The sequence below is a fragment of the Hetaerina americana genome, unplaced genomic scaffold, assembly GCF_022747635.1.
Source record: "Hetaerina americana unplaced genomic scaffold, ioHetAmer1.1.p SCAF_6, whole genome shotgun sequence".
Taxonomy (NCBI): domain Eukaryota; kingdom Metazoa; phylum Arthropoda; class Insecta; order Odonata; family Calopterygidae; genus Hetaerina; species Hetaerina americana.
Genome location: NW_027287205.1, coordinates 92,453,289 through 92,471,235, shown reverse-complemented (window position 1 = coordinate 92,471,235; position 17,947 = coordinate 92,453,289). Strand labels below are relative to the sequence as shown.

Below are 17,947 nucleotides of genomic sequence, written 5' to 3'. Positions count from 1 at the left end.
TGGCAGGCAGGTAGTCTCTGGTGGGTCAAACCGTTTACCAGGAGCGCTCAGTAGGCAGGTCCGCTCAGGTTGAGGGCCAGAGAGAGAATCAGAGATGAAACTAAATAAGGCCGTGGGGGTAGATAACATTCCCGTGGATCTTTTAAAATGCTTAGGAAAATGTGGGAGGAAGAGGCTATATGGGCTGATCCGTAGTATTTATGAGGAGGGAATCTGGCCGGAAGACTTTGTGAGATCAGTTTTAGTTCCTATTCCGAAAAAGGTAAAGGCCACGTCATGTGAGGACTATAGGACAATTAGTTTGATATCCCACGCAGCTAAAGTTGTTCTCAGGATCATAAACAAACGGATAGAGAGTAGGGCAAATGATTACTTAGGGGATGATCAGTTTGGGTTTAGGAAGGGGAGAGGTACGCGTGATGCCATTGCAGTAATGAGATTATTAATCGAGAGGAATATAGAACACAACCAGGAGGTATTTGCCTGTTTCTTAGATTTCGAAAAAGCGTTTGATAGGGTGAATTGGGAAAAACTAATGAGTATATTGCAGAAAATAGGAATAGATTGGAGGGAAAGGAGGCTAATCCGCAACCTGTACATGTCTCAGACTGCTCAGGTGCGGGTGGGAAACGGGGAGTCAGGATGGGCAGTGTTAGGAAGGGGTGTAAGGCAGGGTTGCCCATTATCACCGTTGCTGTTCAACCTGTATGCAGAGGAAATGATTAAAGAGGCATGGGAAGAACTCGAGGTAGGAATGAAAGTGGGCGGGGAATTCGTAAAATCAGTTAGGTTTGCTGATGACCAAGCCTTAGTTTGTCAGTCAGCCAAGGGGCTGCAAGCATTGCTGAGTGAATTGGAAATTCAGTGCGACAGGTATGGGATGAGAATCAATATTAATAAAACAAAGGTTATGCGATTTTCTAGAAAGAAAAAGGCCAAGCTTAACATTAAAATAGGAGGGCAAAAACTTGAGCAGGTAGAGCAGTTTACGTATCTCGGTAGTGTTTTGGACCAACACGGTCAAAGTAGTAGGGACGTAAGGAGAAGAATTGCGCTAGGCAAAGAGGCTTTCACAAGGAGGAGGGAGTTGATGACGGGGACTTTGAGTAAGGATGTTAAGAAAGGACTCGTAAAAACTTTGATATGGAGCGTAGCTATGTACGGCGCGGAAACGTGGTCATTGAAGCAGGAGGATAGACGTAGACTGGAGGCTTTTGAAATTTGGGTGTGGAGAAGAATGGAGAAGGTGAAATGGACAGAGAAGAAAACAAATGAGGAAGTACTCGGTATGGTGGGCGAAGAGAGGGGTTTGTTGGGAGCAATCCTATGGAGGCAGGAAAAGTGGATGAAGGGGGTGTTGACCGGCAGTGGGATGTGGAAGACTGTGATAGAGGGTAGAATGTTGGGCAAAAGAGGAAAGGGAAGGAACAGGATAGGGATGGTGGACGGGATGAAGGGAGGAAGAAAGTACTCAGAGATGAAGAGGGACCTGATATAGAGTAGGATGATGGATTTTGTGTTCTGTTAGGAGTAATAAAATATTTGTGTGGTAGTTGTGTCCATCCAAAAACCTACCTTAACCGGTAGATTACCTTAATATATATATATATATATATATATATATATATATATTTAAATATATATAATTATATATATATTTAAATATATATAATTATATATATATATATATTTAAATATATATATATATATATATATAGTTATGTATATATATACAAACATATGTATATATACATACATACATATACACATGTTTGTTGTTATATGTCTAATCGAGCAGGATAATGTGAAAGGTGGCTGCTCAGTTCCCCGTGAGACTTGGTGTGGTGGAAGGGCAGGTTGTTCGTCTTTCGGGAGCGAAGGAGGCCCGCTATCAGCACTGCGCGCGCACCTATCCTCCAAGTTAAACAACAGTGCTTATCTAAGTGTGTGTGGGGGGAAGAGCACTCTCGTGACTTGCAATCTGAATGCTAGGAAACGGGCACCCGAGGAGAGGAGGTCGGCGGGCGCTGAATCCTTTGCCCTCTCGTCGGATTCTGACATTCCGAGGTGTTTTCTGCCAGGCCTTTTGATATTCGTAACTCCGCCGCTTCCTGCAACAAGAGAGAGTCAATTGTCATGTGAGGAAAGAAAATAAGTGATTACGTGAGTCGTGCACACGTGCGAATCATCTGGGACTCCGAGTATTTATCCGAATGTATTTCGATTGCATTCGCCGAGACCATCCCACCGAGGTCCCCGGAAAATTTTGAAGCATTCGAGCGTCCGTGCGTGGTGATGAGAGGAGGTATTTTGGATTTTCGCTTGAGAATATTAATGTCGACCGGATTCGAAGATTCTTCGTCATTATCAAGTGGTAATGACGGAAAAGCGTTGAAATATTATTAGGAACAGTCTACCGGATTGAGATAGGTTTTTAGTGTACTATGCCGCCACACGCTACTCTGCTAAAGGAATAGTACTCAATGTGATCAATTAATATGTAGTGTGCATATACGTAAATGAGTAAAACTCGTATCTGTGGTAGGAGGCCATCGCCGTGGCATTCACTCTCTTTTGGAGTCCTATGGGCCTTGGAGGAATCATTTCAATTTCAGTTTCTTGATGAATTCCATCAGAGGGATATTTTTGTCGAACTCCGGGTCTATTTTAGCCTCCATAACGTCATCGGTTGGTGACGCAATAGTCCAATTGATTCACTAGCGGCCTCTTCCTCAATTATATACTTTTCGTGAAATGCCAATCAATAAGCCAATGGAAAGACAAGGAGAAAATCGAATAGATGGAAATCCTGCTCATCACACTTCATATCCTGTTCTTGTATTTTGGGAAACGTACTTTCCAGGCCTTCCTGGTGTATTTACGCTAATTTCGGACCAAGTCGTGGCTAATGCACCAGCAACCGCACTAAGAGCGTGATAAAGAATTGAAAATTTGCCAGCGACAGTAATCTTTATCCTCGGATATGAGAAAATCTTAAGTTGTTGTCTAGCTAAGGAAACAGAATTTTTTGGATTCCACGCCCGCCATTTCGACTCCTAACTCACAGAATGTCCTCTAAAAGTACACATACAAAAATGCGCCTTATTGGTTTAACGCAGTCGACAATTTTTCTGCGCTATGTTTATTTCCTGTTACTCGAAGGCGTTGTAGCATGATCGTCGTCACTTGAATGCGTACGAAGTCGAGAACGAATGCAAAATAATGGTAAAACAGGAGTCACTCGTCTCATATTTCCGCCCCAGGACCCTCCTCACAAATTTAAGCCTCCGCAGAGCATGTATCATTAATCGTGATCTCGAATTTCAAGAACTGATAATGTTGCCAAGGGGCCGTACCCGGGTCAGGCAATGTATTGCCAGCACTACTCTGCAAATGAATTCACTTTAATCCTGAAGTCAAACATTGAAATTTTAAATAATATTATACAACCTTCCCCCTTTATATAATATTCATGTCAACCTCTGTCGTCGACTTCGATTCACTAGTTCATGTGTAAGTGCATATATCTTTAAACAACATATCGTGTGCGAATAATTGTTTAAAGTTTTTAAGTGATTCCCAATCAAAATCGCGAAACCTTATGATGCACTAACATCGAAGTTGGTGGAGGTATGGAAACCATTGGTGACACTCCTGCATTGACGTTCTACTTGCCGTGTCCCCACTACGGCCTCAGAAAACCTGCTTCTGATATCAAACACTATTTTTTCCAAGATCACCCAAAAGCGCCTGGCAGTCAAATTTCATAATTAAATCACCCTAGATAACCGTGTCATCGTAAATAATCTGAAGTTGCTGGTGACTTTACAATCAATGTCGTCAGTGTGAGTTGTAAAGAGGGGAGCGATCAGGCCTGCGTGCGAGAGAGACAATCATTTCGTGCTGACTGATTCTAGGCATTATTACCTTTTGTTTGCCCTCAACAATGAAACCTGTGTGTCTCCGTGAATGACAATAAAATCGCGGCGAACAATATGGTATTGCGTCATACGCGCAGGGCCCCAAATGCTCGATGCGCATTCCAACGTTGATTATCGTAAAGCAGCTGTCGTGAAAGTCGTGATGGCGATATGTGAAATCATTTCGTCCGATGGGTTTCCCATTTCACTAACTCGAGCCTTTCCTCTCTTCTGCGCAGGACATCGCCCGGGGAGCTGACTTGAACGCCCGACGACGGAGAACCGACACGTGCCACGTCGTAACCTCCCCCTCTCAACCTGTAGGGCTTCCTTCTTTTTTTATTTCTTTCTTCTTAGCGCGCCAGAAAAAAGAACCGAAGACCTACGGGAAAACCTCATCGACGCCCTCCCTCAGATGCGCCCTTATCGATTTCCTTGAGGCGACCAACTCCGCATTAAAACGATAACCAAACCCACCCCTCCTCCGTCTGCTGCTGTCCGTGGCCACTGCGTTGTTGTTTTGGTATCTCCAACCACGCTGACGGGCGTCCCGGGCAGAACGGCCGACTCGGAGAAAGCGTCGAATGAAACTACGCGAAGTGCGTCTCGGCCCTGGGATTTTCCTAAGGGTGCCCTCCCAGTGAAACTGAGGTCACGGAAAGGGTTCCGGGGAATCCCCAGTCGGGAGATGGATCCGCTCCAGTGCGGAGCGGAAAGGTTCCAGGTCCTCGTGAGGTAGATGACCCCAGGGTGACGACCCGTGCGGCCTCGGGTGTCCCGGGAGATTTAGAGGATGACGACCCGCCGTCCCGGTCGGTGGTGGTAGCGGAAGGTGAGCCGATGGACGGGGGGCGCGCGGTGGTCAGACCTAGTCGCCGCCTCCGCCCGGGCGGCCGCCTGAGCAGCAGCGAGGCGGCGAGAGTCCCGGAGGAGGTCGTGCACTGATGTTGAAGCACATGCTGACGGCAACAGCGGCGCCGGGAACCAGCGGCCTTCGCCCCCAGTCTGCAGACGGCGTCGTCGTCGTCATGGGCGCCGACATGCACGGTGGGGGCTCCAGGGTCCGTGGGGGCGGACCACCGCAGCCCATGGTCCTGACCCCCAACGGCCCCGTGATGAACATGTCCCACCGCATGCTGAACCACTCCCACGCCCTCAACGTGTCCACCCTGAGCACGTCCAAGCACTCCCTCGGGGGCAACTCGAGCAGCATCAGCCCCGGGGCCAACCTTAGCAAGAACCTCGTGGGGCTGGACTCGTCGGCGCTGTCTCACCACCCGCATGGCTCCGTCGTCAACGGGGGCATGGTGGGGCTGGAGCTGAGCCCGCATCACCTCAACCACCACCACCACGCGCACCACCACCACCCCCACCAGCAGATGCACCAAAGCCAGCAGCAGGTCCACCAGGCCCCGATCCCGCACCACGGCCAGCAGCAGCACTCCCCCCATCAGCACTCGCCGCCGCACCAAAAGATGGCCAACGGCGGCCTGAACATTCCCCGGAGAGTCATTCCCTCCAACGTGACCCGCTTCATGCACATGTCCAAGGTGGTAGGGGTCAAGGAGAGCCTGACCTCCCTCGGGCTGCTGTGCCTAGTGTCCCTTCTCCTGGCCCTCCTCTCCCTAATATTCCTCCTCAAGATATCCCCCGCCACGGCTGACGACGTGAGGGACTTATTGAGGACGGAGCAGTTCAAGATCATCAGCGCGGAGGAGTATGTTGTGGTTTACGAAGTGACACTGGCGCTCTGTGCTCTCACGCTCTCGCTGAATCTCTGCTGCCTACTCGTCTGCGCCGTCCAGTTCCTCTTCGCGGTCAAGTTAGTGAAGTCCCCACAGGGCGCCGAGAGGTAAGACACCTATTCAGACGTCCCTGATCGATTTCCAAGCGAATTCGGGTTTCCCGATGGGAAGTGTAATAGGGATGCTTCTACATTATATGAATAAAGGTGTAGTACAGACGACATTGATAGTGAATAATTGATGATTGTGACCACATTGAATCCGTTCTATGTTCATCAAAAGTGAGGAATTTTACTTGTTTTATTAAACACTGTAACTGCATTCCAGTATCCATGTCTATTACCAAGTTGATGCGTAAAGGATTAATATTAATAGTAGTCTTCCTCCACTTGAGCTAAGTTTTCGATGGAACGAGGTACTAGGTGCTGTTTCACTTTTAAGCCCCTCCTTACTCGATACTAAACCCCATAAAAATTAGAATGAAGCATTCTTCAATTCCATGTGCTCTTACCTATGCCTTTTTTTGTTTAGCATTCCTCTTCCCCTCTCTGCCTCGCACGATACGCATCATATTCTTCCCTTTCGATGCATTTCACTGTCGTCTTCAGCATGCCATGATTGCTCTTACCACCATGATCTCCTACATCGACTATTCTCCCCTTCTTCCAATTTCGTCCAACAGCCTTCTCTCCCTTCCCCCTGCCTAGAGTGCTTCTTCCTTTTGATTTCATTTCCGTCCATTTCACCTTTTTCTATTCTTCTACGCACCCAGCGCATCTCAAGAGCCTCCAACCTCGCATTAACGACCAAGTTCTGCGAGAAACTACTCTCCGTATCAAAGTATGCACTAATTTTTTCTTTACGTCTTAATCGAGGGTCCATGTCATTAACTTCCTGATCTTTGTGAAAGCAGTTTTAACTAACGCAATGTCCTTACTTCTGGGCAATGCGATTGAGCGAAAATGGAAGGTTGATAAATAAGACCGCGTTCAAGGTGGAAGGGGAGAATGCTGCTGGTTTTAAGCGACGATTGGCGGTTGATGAATGTAGCTGGACGGAGGTCAGGGGAAGACGTTTTTGTTCAAATTAGGCGGGCCCTATAAGCGTAGCAGTGTTCACTCCGCCTGGGTCCATCAGAAATCTATCTTAGGTCATCACACTGGTATAAAAACTCGTATGTTAGATGCATCCGCAGCCATCTTCGATCATAATCTACCTGCCCGGCGCCTGAGCTATGGGATTTAATGGGAGGAGGTCACTGGACATGAAATCTAATCCATTCCGAAGTGCCATCGATCATGGGACGGGCATCGACCGATTTCCGCCCGCATCCATTGGGTTCCCCGCGCAGAAACGCGTTCTTGCTCACGGGTTCCGCGGGCGATCATTTCCTGAAAGTGCACCGCGAGACGTAATCACCGATGATTCATGACCGTTGCAAATTCGCGTGATTGTCCCCCTTCTTCACCGGCAGCAGAGGTTTCCAATGCTCCTCGCGAGGCATTTGCTTTCCACCAGATTATCCTCGGTGGGATTTATCAGTGAGGACTTCGCGGTGTCCGTGTTGACTTGGGTGACGAGGGAGGATCTCGGAAATCATTGACTGGACTGGACTCAGAGGCTGGTACTTCCAGCCAGTTGTAAAGACTAAAACAGAACTTCGAAAATTCGAGAACTCCTCGCATGAAATAAAATGCTCTCAAAGGCGAAAGCCAATACTCTGGGTTTTCGAATTATCTGGACGGTTAGACCAAACATTTTTCCCTGGTCGCAAATCGGACGAACGAAATTTGTGGGAACTCTCTGCCGAATACCTAGCAGCACTTGGGAAAGCATGGGTTTGAATCCGTGACTAAGGGATTAATGAAAGTCTTTACGATTTGACGACCTCTGTGCTCGTTAAAATTTGTTCGATTCATCGTTGCGATTAAAACTAAGCACCGGTTCCCGCACTCAATGAGACTAACTTCTTCAAGCAAACATTTCTGCTCCTCACGTGCACTCTTCCATGCTACCCTCAAAACATCCTTCTCTTTTCCCTATGATCGCCAATAGTGGTACCCACTCGGTATACTGTAGCGCCAAACGACCCAGAGAAACATTTCTGACTTCTGCGGAATAATGGCGGAATGGAATAGTTCGAACGGTTTTCGAACACAAGTATTTTAACTTGGGTTTTCAATCGCTTGAGAAGACGGTTTTCGAAGAGTCGAAAAGCGAGTGATGCCCATTCGTATGCGCTCTGTTGGACAGCCGAGCCATGCATGTATCAAGCAACCACTTGCATCTCCACGTGATTCCCCTGGCAGCCGCCTTGCGCGCCGACTGCTGAATATTTACGAGCTATTTTATGTATTATTATGATTAAGGGTGATTGCAGTAGGCTCGGTAACTAAGTAGTTAAACGGTCGGACTTAAGATAATTCTCTTTCAGTTTGTATGGGGCGATTATTCTATTATTGACGCGCTGCTGAGCAGAGTATACACACATTTTGGGTCGATTGCTAAAACAAAATATAACAGCGATGCGCATCGTTCCTGAAGATCCCGTCGTCAATGAAGACGACGAATCCGGTCCCCGGTGATAAGCGGAGAACGTCTTAATCTTAAACACCCCCGTTCGTCAGTGCGTTTCTCTGAATTCGTATATGTACACCTGTGTGTACTTCTGCCATTCAAATTACTGTTAAATGGTTGGTTTTGCATCAGGGTGTCGACATTTTCGGAGAATTGTGTTCAGGGCTCATGGGCATGGCCATTCTTTTCGATGAAAAATGGAGATTAGAACTCCCTTAAATGCAAATTGGAACTGAAAGCTGTATTTCGACAACCTTCGACCCGTGAATCATTTGCGGCCTAATTCTTCCCCCAACAATCCAGAAATAATGCTGGTCTTATCGCGACAAAACTCTTCGCCTCACACGCTCGAGATTGGTACCAAGGCCCGCCCCACGAAGCGTCCGAGAGCGGGTTTCCTCCCCGAGGACGCCCGGCCAATGGGTCGGCAAGTAGCATGGTATTGCCAAAGTCATAGGTTACAAAGGACTGTGAAATGTTGTCCGCCAACCAGACATTACTGTTAAAACTGAAAAAGAATTATTAAAACTGACAGATTATGAAGTGTACTCGATCACTTAATGAACATATCAAATTAATGATTTTGGAGCAAAATTTACTCTGAAATTACCAAGCTAGATAAACCGCTAAGAGAAGCAAGGCTGAAAACGGCGTAGATTATCAAGATGTCCGTCCTCTATTCGTTCCGAGATTAATAATGGTGCATGCTCTTACCGGCGTGACACCCTGAAGACCACCGCTAGGGTGTGTGACTGGCGGTGATTCCACCTCGGGAATATGCAGCATCAAAAGCAAATGTGACTCTAATGTTGGTTTCCGATTGAAATTTTGAATGACTCAAATGACTTTCGAACTAATTTACATGCAATTTAGTACGAGTGCAATCTTTGGCAATTGCAGTTCTCGCATTGTTCTTGGGGAAAATGGCATCTTAAAGCCGAAGCCCCTGTTCTCTCCCGTCCCATGGTCTCATTATCCCTCCAGCCCTTTTACGAAGGGGAGAGTTGCAAACATATATTTGGCGTTATGCCCCGACACAGGCCTTCCGATTCATACGAGACTCACTCACTGACAGGAGGATAAATCAAAGATTGAATAGCAAAGTAAAGAAGTTAGTGATTTTCATCCAAATTCCTCCGTATTAAGTTCCTTCTCGTCAAAAAAGCCATCCCCGATTGCAAAAAGTGGAAAAGGGTCCCACGACAGAGAGTACACCCGAATTTCATTTACCACTCTCGCTTAGCTACCCATGTCGTACACCATTCGCGGATTTGTGGCGGTCTCAGCAGTACCAGTGCTCGCTGTTTGGAGTCGGCTATCCCGTTTTTTTTAAATAGACAGTAATGCATTTCGGGTTAAGTGAATGCACCAAACCTATACCACCCTGATATCTACGGCCTCGGAGGAGTAGACATAAGAATAGGGAACCATGTAGAATGAATAGCTAAAAATCACATTCAATCCGACCTAACAGGCGAAAGGTGCGTTTGAAGTATCTGTGAAGTCGAAAGGGTTCGAGGGAGAGCTGCTATTACTTGGTCACTCCTCACCTTGGATACGCATCGAGTGCTTGGGACAGTGAGCAGAATTTGATCCGATTCCGGAATTATGAAAACTGACAGCGAGAAGACGTGCCCGTTGACGAGGGGAATCGTTTAATGGACGAGCATCGCGGAGAGTCGCATTATCTTCGGATATTCATGGGTTGGGAAGCCCTTTGAGGAATGAAGATAGCGTGCACACAGCAAACGGATCAATACGAATTGTCAGATTTTAAAACACCGACACCAGAGAGACGATAATTTCAAACCCATTCCTAATTAGTCAGTGGCGATAAACATGGAAATTGGCCGATGAACGGAACGAATGGGACCTCTTTTATCTCTCGCACAATCCGTGAACACAAGGGGGCACCGCGTTTGACCTTCCGAACTATCTTGGTGTAAAATGATGGAGAGTTGGCACATGGGAATCGCCGATTCCTCCGATGGCCGGTCGGTACCCCCTACCACACACCCCCGGCCTCAAGGGTGAGTCGGCGGAATTCTTTCGTCAGCCAATAATCACCTTTCCCCTTCCTCGCCCCCGCCTTTAAAGGTACCCGCGGGGACCAAGGAATGCACGCCGCCGCTATTTATTGCACCTCCCGGCCGCCGACGGTGAAAGTTTCCCCGTCGCCGCAAAGGGCCCGTAAGGGTCCTTGGCGTCGTGAATGGGTCCCTGGTATGTGGCCCTCGGGTAGGCCCAGGTAGCCAAGGAAACGGCGGCCACCCATCCTGCCCAACAGCTTGGGTCCTGAGGGGGGGTTGTCCCTCCGAGAGTTGGAAAGGGTCTTCAGGGGGGGCGGGGTGGGAACCCAAGGCCCTCCATTGCCTTGAGGAGTGGCCCGCTGTTGAGGAAGGACCCTCCTCACCTATGTGCGAGCGCACTAATGGAATGGGAAGCCCTCCCCTCCGAAATCCACCTGCATGTATTTACCCCTTCCCGGGGGGGAGAGGGGAGGGAGTTTAGTGGGTCGACTCGAGAGGTATTCTCCGGCCGGAAGGAGAGTGCTGCAGGTGCGCCATCTTCCTTCCAACGGAAACCACGTTTTGGGACGCAATATGAAAGGGTGGCGTTGGGGTAACCAGCGACGTTATATTATTCCCAGGTTCAGTCACCTCCACAATATTAGTGCTTTTGTGAGGAGGGATGGGATGTCCAATTGATTCTAAAAAAATGATCAGTGAATTGCAGAATAGTGTGAAGAGTTTTAATGAAGCATGGCTGGCAGTAATCCACTGAAATCGCCGCGAAGCAAAGGGCGACGATGGTGCCTGAACTGACCACTGACCTCACACGACTTGGATTTGTAATTAGGTACGAGGGACTAAAATTGTACAATTAGTAATGCCTCTCCGGTGCCATTCACCCATGTAATATCCGCTAGTAATCAAGGAAGAGATTGCATGCTTCTTCTATAAATATATATGTATCAGATTATTAAATGTCACAAAATATAAATAAATGCAATTAATCATTGACGACTTTAATCCTATTACGTCGTCCGATTACTTTCAAATTGATTTTTGAGCTTTCCTGGCTGAGAGTATGGGAAAAAATCCATTCGCCCTCACGCACCTATGTACTTGGGATATGCACATTAGTAACATTAGCGGAGTGATACTGGGAACGCTAGCGTAATCAAACGAATAGTGCGAAAGAGTCAAAGAAGGAGTTGTTTAGTTCGCGTTGGGCCGCCACAGAGCGCGCCCGGGTCGTGCCTTGGGAACCTCCAGCAGAAATGAAATGGAACAATGAAACAGGATACAGAGAATTGCGTCCGTTGAATGAGCTAGCAAAGAGCGTCATCATTGGATTTCTTTGGGTTGGGCGGAACCGGGGGCACGAAGATTACGCATGCGACACAATCAAATGGGCAAATGACAGCCACTCGAGAGGACGAGAGGTTGTGATTGGCTAGCGCCTAGCTATCCGATACCCAAGTTATCCTCTTCCCAACGCATAGTTCTGGCCCTCGAAAGATGAAGAAATTTAGCGCGCGGGACAGTTTCAACTATTTCCTTCAAGTGAAGTGAAAGATGAGTAATGCTTGTAATCGTGGAACAATGTCGCACACTCGCATGGCGGCTCGCTGAACCAAGGAGCATATACGGAGAGAAAGAATGAAGGATTCCCATGGAAACGTTCGCGTCGTCAGAATGTATCCCTTTGGTATCTCCTGCAGGAATGGCTGCTTATGGACGTTTGCCTAACGATGGTGGACCTTATGGCAGTGGCAATTATGGGAATGGAGAGGCACGGAAGAAACTGACGGCACGTTCCCTCTAACTTCAATTGGCGAAGAAGAAAAAATACAGGTCTCGATAATCAGCCCCAACCGAAGCCGAAAAAGTGAAGCATTCATTCCTAAATACTTCCATAGCTCACCTTCACGTAGCATCAATCTTTATTTTCCCTCCGTTTCCCTCCCAAATACCCATATTTCGTCACACTCTGTCTCCGGGCGGTTTCTCAGTCCGTTATTTTCGCCTCTTGCACTTCACAAATCTATTGTGATTCCCGGTCCAGTTATTTATTCAGGTTCCTTGTAGTCTTTCCTCCTGATGTCTCCAAAAAGCTTGCATGAAACACGCGCATGTTTCACACACTCGACGCGTTTTCCCTTCACGCATCCTGAACAGAGCTATCTCATTCTGTAACGTTAATTCGCTGTTATAAAACGTCGCTACAGTGAATGTATCCTTTCGGTCCACGGCGGGAGCAATGGCGAGTGACTAAGGTGCACAGCGACATTTCCCACTCTCGAATCTACCTTTCAGTCCTGAGTCGTTGAGGGGCGCGCGATTTTCCCGACGCGGATCTTATTTCTAGAGGCCGTAGTAGCATAAAAGAATGGCCAAATCTCAAGGTCATCGCACGGAAACCTCGATACCTTCACTCATAATAAGTGTTTAGGCGACAGCAAAGAGGAGCTGGATGATTAAATGAGTTGTTGTGACAACGCTAGAAAGAGATCTGGATTATTGCAAAAAGAACTGGGTTGGGATTGACTGGCAGATTGGTGGGACTGGCTGAATCCGCTGCCTAAAGGCAGATTAGTTCTCCAAGGTTGTCAGAAACATTTAATCCCCCCCCCAAAAAAAAGGGTAAACTAAATCCCAAGGCTTCCGCGACGTCTATTTGTTGTTCCGACCGTCCCGGCGACGGACGAAAAGATAAGTAGGCTACTAAGAAAGCATAACACAACAACTAGGTTCTCCACGGGAAGAAAAATCAGCGACACGATACATAAGCCGAAGGACCGAATCTCCCATCTCATGCACGCATATGAGATTAAGTGCACGTGTGGGAAGTCCCATATCGGCCAGACAGGACGGTCCATCGGATGCAGCACCAAAGGGCCACAGATAAAAACAGTTCCGACTCTCGGAAATTGCCGAACATGCACAGTCGGAGCGCGGGCACACGATCAAGTTCGATCAAGCAATAGTGCTGGCCAAGGAAGGGTATTATTTAAAAGCATCAAACATTTAGGAGTGGACATAGATGACAGACTGAACTTCAAAAGACATATTAAACAGATACGAGATAAGGCGGCCGCTATAAGGTCGCAATTGGCGCCGATTCTCAGACAAAACGCCACCCCTCAAGACATAAAAATACTAATATACTCGACAGTAATAAGATTGGTATTGACCTACGCAGCACCTGCGTGGACGGGACTAGTCAGTAGATCCCTGATGGATAAATTAAATAGTACAGAAAGGAAGACGCTGAGGCTGGCTTTTGGTTTCCCCCCCTGGGAAGAAAACGAGATGGTATACCAAAAAACAAACGTAGAAAAACTTTCAGACTTCTTACTGACAAAGTGTAAAATATACTTTGATAAATGAAAAGAAAACACTAATGGGGCTATGACATACACCAAACAAAATAAAATAGATCCCAATGACAAAGATAAGAGACCAAATAATGTTACACTCCTAAACAATACGAAAAAATAATTAAATAAATAAAAAGAGGGAAATACAACGACGCTGGTGGTGCTCCAGGAAGATATAGTAGGAACTAAATATTGTGACACAGAGCATAAGCCCACCAAGGCGACCTCTGAAAAATAAAGCCGCTTAAAAAACGGCAAGGCATGTCGTCGTCGTAAATTATTCTCCCGAAGAGGATTTAATCCTAAAACGGGGTTTCCGTATTGTTAATGTTATCTCTATCAATGTTTATTTATTCTTGTATTTCCCGTCGCTTTACGGAAATAAAAACCTATAAAACTGAAACAACGCAAATTACATGCGGGGTCGCTACGAACCCGCCTCAAGCACGCACCGCGACGGGAATTAGGAACCGCTGGACGTTCTACTTCCGAATGCAGCGCAGGATTTCTTCAGAAAAGCAGCGGAGTCGGACTTTGCTGTTATCCGAAGAATCTCCGTGGAACAGGTCTGGCCGTGGGATGGTCACAAACGACCCATCGCTAGCCTGGACACCCCTGCATCACTTCCGCAAGGGAAGAAGTCAAGGAAGTGCTAAGAAGACTTCCCTGAAGTAATAAAGCCGCCAAGAGACAACGCAGAAGAACACAAAACGTCTTCATAGTCCCAAGGACTGGTAAGACGAATGGGACGCCTCCACAAAGAGGTAGTCACATAGGGCGAGGGGCGGAAATCACTTCGACCTGAAGATGTCTCCAGGACTGGGGGCGAAACAGTTGTCCATCAACTCACCGACGCGACGGTAATTCCCGAAAGAAGAATGAATTCAGGGTAAAATGAGCCCGAGATAAGAGGGAGAGATTGTGGTTGGAAACGGTTCAGAAGCCATCGTTTCCGCCTCCTGCGAAGGACCGCAATAGTTTCGGTCGAAATCGACGTCGGAACCAAGGGAATCGGTAGCCTTGCCGTGTGGACATTTCTATTGATGCAGTGCAGGGTCATTGATCAACTTCCCGGGGGCACAGTTCGTCGTCGTCACCGGCGCGATGCAGGCATATTGGTGTATTCCTTCGCGTGGATGCCGAGGGGCATCTTGACACGGCGAGTGGAGGCGCCCCCCGGGGGCCGCGTTGAACCCGAAGATGTTGCCCCCTCCTCGTCCTTCGCTTTTCCTTTCGGCCACCTTCCCCCCCCCCCAAACCCCTCTCACGCGCCACCCCTCCCCCCGACCCACCCCCTCCTCCCCACCCCACCCCTCCCTCCTCTCTCCACCCCACCCCCACCCCCCTCTCTCCCAGGGAGTGGGGTTGGGATGTGCTCTCGACGCCCGTCTCGGCCTCCTCACCCGGCGTGCCGTTCACGAGTGAATCGTTCACGACAAATGACTCATTCATTCGAATGACTCTGTATTTAATTAAAAAGCGATGCCATTTCGTTCGCAACGGCCGTGGCCAAATAACCGCCAATATTTGATTGTGGGGTAGAATCTTCAAAATTTCATACGGATTTGAAAGTTTGCTTTGTTAATGAAGCACACTTATTATTTGCTGAATACCAACACATGAATTTCAGCTTTTTTGGTGGCGCTAAATAACCAAAAACATTCTGGTGGGTACAATACCTGGACCATTACCTTGTCAGAAAGATGGGCATGTCTTGATTTTCAGTGGACGTCACGCATTCGTCGCTGTCGTTGAACAAGTGAAAATGATTGATCAAAGAATCACGTTATTGAAAGTGAAAGAGAACATATTTTAACCATAAGATTTTCAAAACAACTTCTGGATCAGTTAAATGACTGATTTAATGAATAATCATCGGAGATGTGGAATTCGTGCCAGATTTTAGCCCTTTAAGCTGGCACGAGGCAGACATGGTTTGAATTTAGGCATCCGATATGGAATAGTGTGTTCTGCACGAAGAAATAAAATTGATCCGCGTAGGTGGGTCCAAGTGAGCGGATGTTTGTCCCAGGGTTAGGGCAGGTAGCGATTGCATTGATTTGAATCCCGTCGACGGGAGAGTGCGGCGAGGGACGAGGGTGCCACTTGGGCTCCAAGAATCTGCGGGAGATGCCGCGAGAGTAACTTTTAACGGAGTCATCCGCTGATGCGCATCGCATTGCAACAATTTCAAACTGAAAGAAACATAACCGTCAAGGCGAATGATTCCTACACTTCTAAATTGTTGCATTGCAGGTATAAACCTAGGGAGTGAAAATGTTTTCATGTTAGATCTCAAAAAATTTGGTGCAGTAAAATCCTTTGGTGTCCAGAGTAAGTATAGATTGTAATTCGAAAGCAAAAATAACACGGAAAAAAGGGCTCCGTATTTTAATTCTGATACGAACAATTTAGCATTTCCCTGACGAAATAAAACTTCTCCATTTCAATAGCCTCTCAATGAGTGTCGCGACCGATTGAGAGGCGTGCCAGTCTACATCTACATCTACTTAATACCCCGCAAGGGCGTGTGGCGGGGGGTGTTAGGACACCACCCGTAATTTAGAAAAGAAAAAGAAAAAAAAACCGCATGCAATAACCACAAAATCATATATCCACAAAAAAAACATGGCATACATTCATGCATGAACACTTACACCCCACACACATGCAAACACTCAAACTACCAACTAACATACACATGCACCTGAAAGTATACCTAACATCTCTAATAGTGTTTAATTTTGTTCCGACTTGTAAATTCAACGTTTTTAATATTTATAAAGTGATTTCGGTTTCTTGCTATTATGATTTCTGATTGTTCGGGGAAAGAATGAGTATTTGTACCTATCTGTCTTGGAATCTATCTCCCTTAGTTTATCTTTGTGGTCTGATCTACCTAAGTAGTGTGGGGCCATTATAATTCCTTCAGTGTCATAGTTAAACTCGTTTGTTCTGAACCTTTCTAAAAGTCTAAGCCTCGCTTGTTCTCTCCGCACTTCAAGTGGTTCCCAGCCTAAATCCCCTAAGAGACCTGTCACACTTGTGTTTTTATCATAACAATTTTTAACGAATCTAGCGGATTTTCTCTGGACTAATTCTTTTTGCCAGTTGTGTCCTGCCGACCATGGTCTTGCTCGTGGGTTTGTCATTTTGGCAAATGGGTCCTTAATAGTCCTTTACCACACATTGTATGATCCGAAATCCGCGGCCAGAGGCACTGCCTTAACTTAGAACGCAAAACGGAGCCACGCTTACAAGAAACTCGTGTCGGAAGGCTCGGCGGGGCCTACTCGGGATTACTTCCTCCTCTCCGTCGGAAATTGACAAAACCATTTCTGACACGTGCACGAAAAGAGTTGCAAATCATCAAGAAAATATAGAAACAATTTTTCACTTCATAAGTTAAATAGCACGACCCTGTTTCGATGTACTACATCACCTTCAGGTGACAAAACGACTTCAAGTGCCGTCTTATTTTTACATCCCGGGAGGAGAAGGGGGGGATATATGGATGTGGGAGGAAAGGAGGTCATTTAGTCCGGGTTGTGCTATTAAACTTATCTGGTGGAAAATGGATACTATCTGTTCCTTATGATGCTCGAATTCCACCATATTACGCCTGAAACTATCCAATTTTTTAGTGAAATATTCATTTGATGTCGACAGAAAGTAATAATTGGTGCATGCGAAGATGAATGATGATTATAAAAATCCTATTACATATTATTTTTATGCTCAATAGATTCCTGAAGAATATAATTGAAGGAAAATAGAAGAAGTCCCAAGAGGAGGGCCAAGGGATAAATATGCAAATGAGACAAATAAAGAAGAAAGTACATTGCATACAATACGAGGAAGTAGCATCAGAGAGGGTAGAATGGAAGGCTACAGTGTCAACCAATCTTGGAATTGAACGACCAATTATGATTATTTTTATAAGTCCTCAGTTCTAATCCAGATTAGTAAATGTGATCATTTTCAATAAAGTACACTGAAGTATAATTCAACCGTTTACAAATGCATGTTTGGTTTTTCTACGCGATGGATATTGAAATATTTGCGTATTCATAATTTATTACCTGATATAATTACATCATCGTATTAGTCTTTCACATCACATTTTATAGATCAACTGTCTCACTCTCATTTTTTTTACTGGCAGTGCTGCCAAAAATGGTTTGGGATGGTTTGGAATTTAGTATCGGGAAGTGGGATTTACGCGCGATAGGATTTGTTAATAAAAGCCTGTTAATGAGCAAAGAGTATTCACTTCCTTTGTGATTTCGTGTATTTCTTGAGATTATCCGTTTATCATT

The 17,947-nt window shown here is 46.4% G+C and overlaps 1 protein-coding gene across 4 annotated transcripts in view; it reads left to right on the top strand.

The window, feature by feature from the left end:
- LOC139694942 (uncharacterized) overlaps window positions 1-17,947 on the top strand; it is a 164,808-nt gene that overhangs the window by 118,205 nt on the left and 28,656 nt on the right. For 3 of the 4 annotated variants that reach the window (XM_071593461.1, XM_071593462.1, XM_071593465.1), the window contains exon 2: window positions 4,160-5,772. In XM_071593461.1, coding sequence (XP_071449562.1) covers window positions 4,865-5,772 — 908 coding nt within the window. In that variant the 5' untranslated portion in view covers window positions 4,160-4,864. Of the gene's footprint in view, window positions 1-2,211; window positions 2,306-4,159; window positions 5,773-17,947 lie in introns of those variants that run through there. The other variant, XM_071593463.1, reaches the window with a different exon arrangement.